At 52.4% G+C, this 10,000-nt stretch overlaps 1 protein-coding gene across 1 annotated transcript in view; it reads right to left on the bottom strand.

Moving 5' to 3' along the window:
* ddr1 (discoidin domain receptor tyrosine kinase 1) overlaps nucleotides 1–10,000 on the bottom strand; it is a 38,172-nt gene that overhangs the window by 11,954 nt on the left and 16,218 nt on the right. Inside the window, exons 4-7 of the mRNA XM_061250770.1 lie at nucleotides 7,622–7,850; nucleotides 6,132–6,279; nucleotides 3,803–3,905; nucleotides 3,107–3,293 (exon numbers count right to left, since the gene is read on the bottom strand). Coding sequence (XP_061106754.1) covers nucleotides 3,107–3,293; nucleotides 3,803–3,905; nucleotides 6,132–6,279; nucleotides 7,622–7,850 — 667 coding nt within the window. The remainder of the gene's footprint in view (nucleotides 1–3,106; nucleotides 3,294–3,802; nucleotides 3,906–6,131; nucleotides 6,280–7,621; nucleotides 7,851–10,000) is intronic.

The following is a 10,000-nucleotide window of genomic DNA, read 5'->3' as shown; positions in this document are numbered from 1 at the left end:
GAAGTTTCTCAAAGATTACATCATGCTACAGAGAGAGAGGTGGGGAGATACACCTCCTAAATGATGAAAAACATTCAGAAACAGGAACAATATGCTTCATTAAACTGAGAAAACACACGCAAACACACATCGGGCTACTGTGCGAGAATCAAAGTACGGACTCACAGATACACCACCTCCTACACTGTGAAAAACATTCAGAAACAGGAACAATATGCTTCATTAAACTGAGAAAATACACGCAAACACACATCGGGCTACTGTGCGAGAACAAACGTAAGGAGTGACAGATACACCACCTCCTCCTACACTGTGAAAAACATTCAGAAACAAGAACAATTTTCAGAGCAAATTCACACAACCCCCCTCCGTGTGTAACATTGAAGGAAGAGGCAGCAGGCTCCCTCAGCCTGTGGGAGTAGGAGAGGACACCCCCGGCACGGACAGCAATAAATACAAATAAGAGAAAGATTGAATGCCTTACAGATGAAATAACCACTACCACAGATTCAATAAGATGTTACTTCATACTTTACTGTTAGTTATATTCAGGGTTAACCGTTTCTGTTCACTAGTCAATCTGTAATGTATACTTCTTTGTGCCAACAGTGCAAATGTTTAACTGTCCCTCATCCCTCTGTCACCTTTATATTAGCTAACCTGAGTTCAGATATTTTTTACCACATTATTACATTATTACGTTACTGTAAAATGAGGGAAGATTTTTGCTGATTGTTTTCAAAAATAATCAGGAGAGAGATAATGGGAGTGAAAGAAAGACTGAGAGAACGAGAGGGGAGGGAGAGAGAGAAAAAGGAGAGAGTATGAGGGGTGACAGAGAGACAGCGTGGGGGAGAGAGAGAGATCTGACAGAGAGAAATTAGCTTTATGACTGTGGAACGCTGATGCGGAGTTGAGCGAATTATGCGTGTGTGCTTGTGTATGTGTGCGTGTGGGCGTGCTTGTGTGTGTGTGCACACGCACGGGTGTGTGTGTGTGTGTGCGTGCATGTGTGTGTATATGTGTGTGTATGTGTGCGTGTGTGTGTTTGTGTGTATATGCGTGCGTGCATGCGTACGTGTGTGTGTATATGTACGTGTGTGTGTGTGTGTGTGTGTGTGTGTGTATATGTGTGTGTGTGTGTGTGTGCACGCGTACGTGTGTGGGAGAGAGAGAGATAGATTAGACAGAGGGAGAAGTTGAGAGAGCAGGCCTGAGATAAGAAGCGGGGATGGGTGGTAATGAGCACTGCAGATAGACCGGAGTCAGTGATTAAACCCACCCTAACTGAAGGGTTTAAATCCCGGAGAAACCGCACGCGCTCAGTGCAGCCTGCCGTAAAACATTAACCCCTGAGACAGACGTTACCTGCCCGGGCCCGGAGTCAACAGGCTGAAATACCCCGCATTCCTACCGCGGTAACGCGCCGCGAGCCACAAACATCCTCGGAGCCACGGTCTGGCGCACGTTTAGGTGAGAACACGCCAGCTTCCCCAGACAACAATGCACAATGTCTGACACAAATACGCAGTGTTGGTCAGGAGCGGGGCTGGAAAGCACCCAGGGGATTTAGCCGCAGTCTGGATAGTGACAGCTCTCTAGTTATAAAGAGCTTCTGGTGGGCCGAGCTTGTGTTCCAGCGGCTCCAACATAAACGCATTGGCCAACTTTTAACTCCTCATGTAAACACTGCAACACCAGGAGAACAACGCCACAATGGTGCAGAGAAGCTCCACGCAAAGCGACCAGGGAGGGATGGAGCACAGCATCAAACCAAAAACAAACTGAGCAGCTGAAGCTACCAATTACGAAAAAAACGAGCCCTGTGCAATTAAAGGCAATTTACCGCCGTTAATCGGCACGGTAACGGCTGTCACGGGGCAGGAAGTGATTTCTCACATCCATGGTTACGAAAGGGCGGGCAGACAGGGTCATAATTAAAATCTCAGAGTATTTCCCCCCCCCCCCCCATACACGCAGCACTGAGCTCAGATTCACTCGCTCCTGTCACTGATCCTGCAGCCACGCTATTGTTACCCCCGAACGCGGGGGGGGTTGCGTGTCTGCCAACACTTTTAAGAATGCGCGTGATGTTGTGCCTTCACAGGCTTGTTTATCTGTGACCTCCACGCAGAAGGTCACACAGAAGGGCTTGTGCATACCCCCATTCCACACGCACACACACACACAAACCGAACCTGCAGGCATGCACACGCCGACATGCACGGCATACATGCGTGTACACGTCCCCCTCAGACACACGCCCAGGCGCACGCACAGTCGTAAGTAAGCGCTAGCACACGCACCTGTTGTTTTGTCTGACAGCTCAGCACACCTAGCACCTTAAGGGCTAATAAGTGCAGTGCTGAGCTGAACAGATGCATTGAATTAAAAACCCAAACCCTTCTCAGGCTGGGGTGGGACCCGCGTCCTCACACCCCGCACGGGCGTTCCAACCGCCTGCACCGCGAAAACAAGGAGCTCTCCAATCCCCACACCCCTACACACCTCCATGCTGACCTACATAGCTCTGCAGAGAGAGGCAGGACCAGGCACGTGTTCCCCTCTCTGTGTGTACTGGCAGAGACACGAGAACACCGGACCTGCCCCGACTAAAGGAGTTCAAGTTTATACCTGCAGCCCGCAGAGACACCGGGAAACACTCCGACATGCAGGTGAGCAGAGTACCACCGTGTAAAAACACTGGGGAATGCGCTGAAAGGCAGGGAAACTCCGCGAAATACAACAAAGCAAAAAGAATCACTAAGAAACACGGTGAATTGCTAAGAAACACAATGAATCACAGTGAAACACAGGTAAACACAGTGAAAGTCAGGTAAACACAGTGAAACATAAGGAAACAGTGAAACACAGGTAAACACAGCGAAACACAGTGAAACACAGTGAAACATAAAACAGTGAAACACAGGTAAACACAGTGAAACACAGGTAAACACAGTGAAACATAAGGAAACAGTGAAACACCGGTAAACACAGTGAAACATAAGGAAACAGTGAAACACAGGTAAACACAGTGAAACATAAGGAAACAGTGAAACACCGGTAAACACAGTGAAAGTCAGGTGAACACGGCCCGGGCGCTCACCTGCATGTTGTAGAAGGCGCGGGTCTTCTGGAAGTGGAACTCGATTTCCACGCTGGGCTGTCCCAGGGCGTCGCGACTCCAGCCCAGGTAGTCGTACCCGGGCCACACCCGCAGCTCCTTGCTCTCGGTGAAGTCATCGCCTCCCAGCACGCCGTCGCAGAGCTGCCCCAGACCCCCGAACTGCACCCTGGGAAATCAGGGGCGGAGGGTCACCCCTTTATCACGCGAGCACACCTCACTTACCCCCAACGTCTCAACAACAAGAACCCGCTCCTCAACACATTTATACATTTATTTATGGGGCGACATGGCTCAGGCAGTAAGAGCAGTCGTCTGGCAGTCGGAGGGTTCCGATTCGATCCCCCGCCCGGGCTGTGTCGAAGTGTCCCTGAGCGAGACACCTAACCCCCAAATGCTCCTGACGAGCTGGTCGGCGCCTTCCACGGCAGCCAATCGCCGTGTGTGTATGAACGGGTGAATGAGAGGCATCAATTGTGCAGCGCTTTGGATAAAGGCGCTATGTAAATGCCAACCATTTACCATTCATATACCCTGAGCAAGGGTTAGCATTAGCGTAAATTAGCATTTAGCATTAGCATTTCCACCCGCTGCAGTGTAAAACAGCCGCAGAGGTCAGCGGGGGTGAGCGGGACTCAGAGGAGGTCTGAAGAGGCGCAGGAAACGGGGGCCGGTTACCCTGCTTCAGTGCTCCCGTCGTAGGTGGAGTCGTTGAGGAAGATGGGCGAGCCGGACAGGTGCATCACATGACCCAACGGGGCGGTGTACGCCATCAGGCCGTCTGAGAGCGAGAGCGAGAGGGATTATGGGACACATTCTCCACCAGAGGAGGCTTAGAAAGAGCCGTACCACGTCCACAGACACGTACAGACTGCGGGGCTGGTGATTCGAGCACTCCGCTGGACTTTTTAATCTTACTTAATTATCCCAGGGGCTCACACAAATGCACAAAACGCTTGGCTTGTTCAGTAGTTGAGTGTGAGAAACGCACAAAAGCCCTTACAAGGACAAAGCGCCAGGGCCTTTACACTGGCTGCTCCACAGAGTCTCCTGCGTTCCTATAGTTACAGGACGGCAGCACACAGCCCAGTCACAGGGTGAAACGCAGCTTTAACGGACAGCATGGCAAACACCAATTAAGTCGGACTCAACGGCTATTTTAGTCTCATATTTGCACTGAAAAGTAAGAAAAAATATTGCCAATGACGTCAGACAGTTTGACTCATTGGAGGATTTGCCAATGGGGTAAGAACATTTCAGTGGTCAACAAGTCACTTAATACAAGCTAATATTTTGAAGTTTAGAGAGAAAAAAAAAGAAAACACAGAACAGACTATTTTACGGTATGAGATACAAAACAGAAATACGTAAAGAAATTTGGGTAATCTAACACAATGTTGCCGTTTTAATGGGTCATTTTAACAGTGTGAAACATTATTTTTTCCGCAGTGTTAGCGTGGACGATTCAGTAGGCTGAAGGATTGAGCTTTGTCCCCAGGCTGAAGAGCACGTTTTCCATCTCTCAGTTCCCAGGTTTACTGTCACGCACCCATCCCGCAGTGCTTTGATCAACAGTGGGCACTGCAGCCACCTGACACCGGAACAGGTGCATTATGGGACACACCTGTGCGGAGGGGGAAGACGCCCTGCAGGTGAAACTGAGCTGAAGCCGAGTGTGTGTGTGAGTGTGTGTGTGTGTGTCTGTGTGTGTGTGTGTATGTGTCAGTGTGTGTGTCAGTGTGTGTGTGTGTGTGTGTGTGTCAGTGTGTGTGTGTATGTGTCAGTGTGTGTGTGTGTGTCTGTGTCAGTGTGTGTGTCAGTGTGTGTGTGTGTGTGTGTGTGTCTGTGTCAGTGTGTGTGTCAGTGTGTGTGTGTGTGTGTGTGTCTGTGTCAGTGTGTGTGTCAGTGTGTGTGTGTGTGTGTGTGTCTGTGTGTGTCCCAGGTACATGACTGGGGCCTGTAAGGTTGTTAGTTTAAGCCCCGGAGGTAGCCATGATAAGATCTGCACTGTTGAGCCCTTGAGCAAGATTTTTACTTCCGCATTGCTTCAGAGGGTATTGTTAGTCCCTTTGGATAAAAGTGTCAACTAAATAACTAATGTGTGTGCGCGCACGTCTGTGTGTGTGTGTGTGTGCGTATGTGTGCGTAAGTGTGTGTGTGTGTGTGTGTGTGTGCCTAAGTGTGTGTGCGTATGTGTGTGAGTAAGTGTGTGTGTGTGCGTATGTGTGTGTGTGTGTGTGAGTGTGTGTGTGTTTGTGTGCCCTCCACATACTCACTGTGTGTGTGTGTGTGTGTGTGTGTGTGTGCGTATGTGTGTGAGCAAGTGTGTGTGTGTGTGTGTGCATGTGTGTGAGTAAGTGTGTGTGTGAGAGTAAGTGTGCGTGTGTAAGTGTGTGTGTGTGTGAGTAAGTGTGTGTGTGTGTGAGTAAGTGTGTGTGAGTAAGTGTATGTGTGTGTGTAAGTGTGTGTGTGTGTGTGTGTAAGTGTGTGTGTGTGTGTGTGTGAGTGTGTGTAAGTGTGTGTGTATGTGAGTAAGTGTGTGTGTGTGTGTGTGTGTGAGTAAGTGTGTGTGTGTGTGTGTGTGAGTAAGTGTGTGTGTATGTGAGTAAGTGTGTGTGTGTGTGTGTGTGAGTAAGTGTGTGTATGTGAGTAAGTGTGTGTGTGTGTGTGTGTGTGTGTGAGTAAGTGTGTGTGTATGTGAGTAAGTGTGTGTGTGTGTGAGTAAGTGTGTGTGTATGTGAGTAAGTGTGTGTGTGTGTGTGAGTAAGTGTGTGTGTATGTGTGTGCGTGTGTGTGTGTGTGTGTGAGTAAGTGTGTGTGTGTGTGTGTGTGTGAGTAAGTGTGTGTGCATGTGTGTGCGTGTGTGTGTGTGTGTGTGCATGTGTGTGTGTGTGTGAGTAAGTGTGTGTGTGTGTGTGTGTGTGTGTGTGTGAGTAAGTGTGTGTGTATGCTCACTGTGCTACCCTCAGTATGTCTCCATGGCTCTGTGAGAGACCGTCTCTCTTACCGTCCCACAGACAGCCGTAGAGCTCCACCCGCAGACACACGCTCATCACGCGGTCGGCCAGGGGGTAGAATCGGACCATCCGGGCCACGATGGGCGGGCCCAGGTCCTTCAGAACCACGTCGTACGTGTTCTCGTTCCCCGACACCACCTGCATCACACGGGAGGGGCACAGGTCATCTTTCCACATACACACTCACTCAACGGACACAGAGCCTTTTTGCCAGAGAAAGAGCAAAGACACAGGAAGCTTCAGATAGCAGCGATAGACTGAGAGTCGCGCACATGCATATACACGCACACACACACACACACACACACAGTGAGTATGTGGAGGGCACACAAACATGCACACACACACACACACACACACACACACACACACACACACACACACACACACAGAGTGAGTATGTGGAGGGCACACAAACATGCACACACACACACACACACACACACACACACACACAGTGAGTATGTGGAGGGCACACAAACATGCACACACACACACACACACACACAGTGAGTATGTGGAGGGCACACAAACATGCACAAACATGCACACACACACACACACACACACAGTGAGTATGTGGAGGGCACACAAACATGCACACACACACACACACACACACAGTGAGTATGTGGAGGGCACACAAACATGCGCACACACACACACACACACACACAGTGAGTATGTGGAGGGCACACAAACATGCACACACACACACACACAGTGAGTATGTGGAGGGCACACAAACACGCACACACACACACACACACAATGCAAGACCAGAACAGAGAGACAGAGAGAGAGTGAAAGACACACAGACACAATGTGAAACCAGAACAAACAGAGTGAGTGTGTGGAGGGCACACACAATGCTAGACAAGAACAGACAGAAACTCCTAATCAGGCTAGTCAAAGGGCTGAACTGGTTTGGCCCTGCTCATAAAATAACATAATACCATTACATAACATAATGATGAGAATAGGCCGTTCAGCCCAACAATGCCTGCTATTATCCCACCACTAATGGGTACCTAGTGCTCACCGTTTACAGTACCTACGAACAAGACAGCATCGAGCACCGTGTCGAGCCTGGTGTTGAAAGCCCCCAGAGTTTCTGCCTCCACTACATGACCTGGCAAGCTATTCCACACAGCGCCTACTGTTTGTGTGAAGAGAACTACACTCTGTGTGAAGAATTTAAAAAATAGAGAAAAATCGAACGCAGAAAAAAATAGTCCCCCCTTAAGCCTGAAAAGGCGAAAGTGCACAGGGGAGATCGAGCCCTGGCACACCCCCGGCCTGGGTAAAAAAAAACTAGGGGGAAACCAGTGGGTGTAAAAGCGGGACAGATGGACACAGACAGATGGACGGACAGGCAGACAGAAGGACGGAGAGACGGACGGACGGACGGAGAGACGGACGGACGGACAGGCAGACAGAAGGACGGAGAGGCGGACGGACGGACGGACGGACGGGGTACCTCCTGGCTCCAGCGGTCCCTCCAGGTGAGCCACTGGCGGCCGTCGCGGGAGTACTGGAGGCGGTAGCTGCGGGCGAACTCGCGCCCGTGCCCCTCGGCGTGCCGCCCCTGCGTGCCCACCAGGGACAGGAAGTGCAGCGAGCGCAGGTCTATCTGCAGGAACTCAGTACCGTGAGGGAAGACCGAGCCCTTAGGACACCACGCGCCATCACCCGCACCCGTACTCAGCCTGAGGAGGGAGAGAGAGAGAGAGAGAGAGGGAGGGAGAGAGGGAGGGAGGGAGGGAGAGAGAGAGAGAGAGAGGGAGGGAGGGAGAGAGGGGGGAGAGGGGGAGATGAGGGAGATGAGGGAGAGAGAGAGAGAGAGAGGGAGGGAGAGGGGGGAGAGAGAGAGGGAGGAGAGGGGGAGATGAGGGAGGGATGAGAGAGAGAGATGGAGAGAGAGAGGGGGGAGATGAGGGAGGGATGAGAGAGAGATGGAGAGAGGGGGAGAGAGAGAGGGAGAGAGAGGGGGAGATGAGGGAGGGATGGAGAGATGGAGAGAGAGAGGGACAGAGAGAGAGAGGGAGAGAGAGAGGAGGGAGAGAGAGAGTGAGAGAGGAGAGAGGGAGAGAGAGAGAGAGGGAGAGGGGGGAGAGAGAGAGGGAGAGGGGGAGAGTAAGGGAGGGAGGGGGGAGAGAGAGGGAGGGAGGGAGCGAGGGACAGAGAGACAGAAAGAGAGGGGGAGAGAGAGAGGGAGAAAACATAAATACAGTACAGACACAACGATTTCATTAACACAAAAGAAATGGCCAGTGTCCTGGAACAGCCCTTATCTCCATCTCCTGTCAGTGCGGTTTCTGACGAGGCACGATAGAGATAAAAGGACAGGGAACTGAAAATGAGTAAATCAAGTCTTTCAGAAACGGCGGTCAGAATCACTCACTTCCGGTGGAAGCGGCCGGTTCCCTGCGTTCTGTTCGGAGTGAAGTGAGTTTACATTACTCACGCACAGGGCTATTTACTGTAGCTTAGCACAGGGCGGCCCAACCCTGTTCCTGGAGATACCGTCCTGTAGGCTTTCACCGGCCCTGATTTGCACATCTCGTTCATCTAATTAGCAACTCAACGCAGTCTCTAGCCGGTGAACGAGGCGTGTTCCGCCAGGGTTGGAGTGAAAACAGGATCTCCAGGGTCGAGCAGCCGTTGCGTAGCTCTGGGCATTTCCCCCATTGTTCTCCAGCCGAGTGGAGGCTCTCACTCTTATCTGCAGGCTCTTTCACTGCCGCGACATCCTCCAGGAGGTCAGGAGGAGGCGGGCGTGGAGTCCGGAGCGTGCGTGGCCAACCGCCTTTTCTTTTTCGGTTCGCAGTCGAACGGCTGTGTGGGCCCCAGGGCTCTGCTGCTTTGTGGACGGCGCAAACAGGCCGCAGGTCCCGGGCTGACCAGAGGGGGCGCTGTTTTGCAGCGCGACGGCACGGTACGCTTCCTGCCCGGGGCGTCGCTATGGCTAACCTCGTGGTTGCCGGGCAGGATGTGAGAAGCTGAGTGGGGTTAATCTGTGCCCTGGCAGCACCACAGGGTGCATCCCACAGACATGGGCACACATATATAGGGCGGCCTGTAGCGTAGAGGTTAAGGTGCATGACAGGGACCCGCGAGGTCGGCGGTTCGATCCCCGGTGTAGCCACAATAAGATCCGCACAGCCGTTGGGGCCCTTAACCCTGCATTGCTCCAGGGGAGGATTGTCTCCTGCTTAGTCTAATCAACTGTACGTCACTTTGGAGCGTGTGCCAAATGCCATTAATGTAATGTAATGTAATGTAATGACATGCAACGGAACATGACCAGGGAGCAGAGAACACGGCGGCCGGACCGGCAGAATTAAAGCCGTGCTGGTCTCCGCCCCTCCTGGAGCAGCGCAGTGGAGAAGCGTTGAGGGGCGCGGAGAGCCCTGGGCGGGGTCACAGATAAGGACCACGGGAGCCCCAGCATGCACTGGGGTGACGTCAGTGGGGTGACATCACCGGGGTGGCGCCCAGGCGCAGCGTGACCGACGCCACGTCTGTGTCAGGAGTCTGGAGCAGGGTGGTCCCTGTGAGGGAGCAGGGCTTGCAGCCCCCCGCCCCGATCCTGACTCTCCTCTAGCCGTCTCCCTGCCCCCTCTGTCCCTCCATTCTCTGCTGTCATCGAGTCGTTCGTGATACCGCCAGGCGCCTCCATCCCGCCTACACCCCCCCCCCCCCTCCAGCCACCCCCGCTCCCCCACCCTCTCACCCCCTTCCCCTGGACCCTCGCCCAGACAGACAGGGCCGGGCTAATCAGCTCCGCATGGCCAAAACAAGCCAGCAACCCCCGCCCGCCCACACGCTAACCAGCTAACCTTCCGCTAGCACCTGA

This window comes from Conger conger, chromosome 1 (genome assembly GCF_963514075.1).
Source record: "Conger conger chromosome 1, fConCon1.1, whole genome shotgun sequence".
NCBI lineage: Eukaryota > Metazoa > Chordata > Actinopteri > Anguilliformes > Congridae > Conger > Conger conger.
Note: the sequence above shows the minus strand (reverse complement) of the source record. Positions and strands in the feature narration are given on the sequence as shown.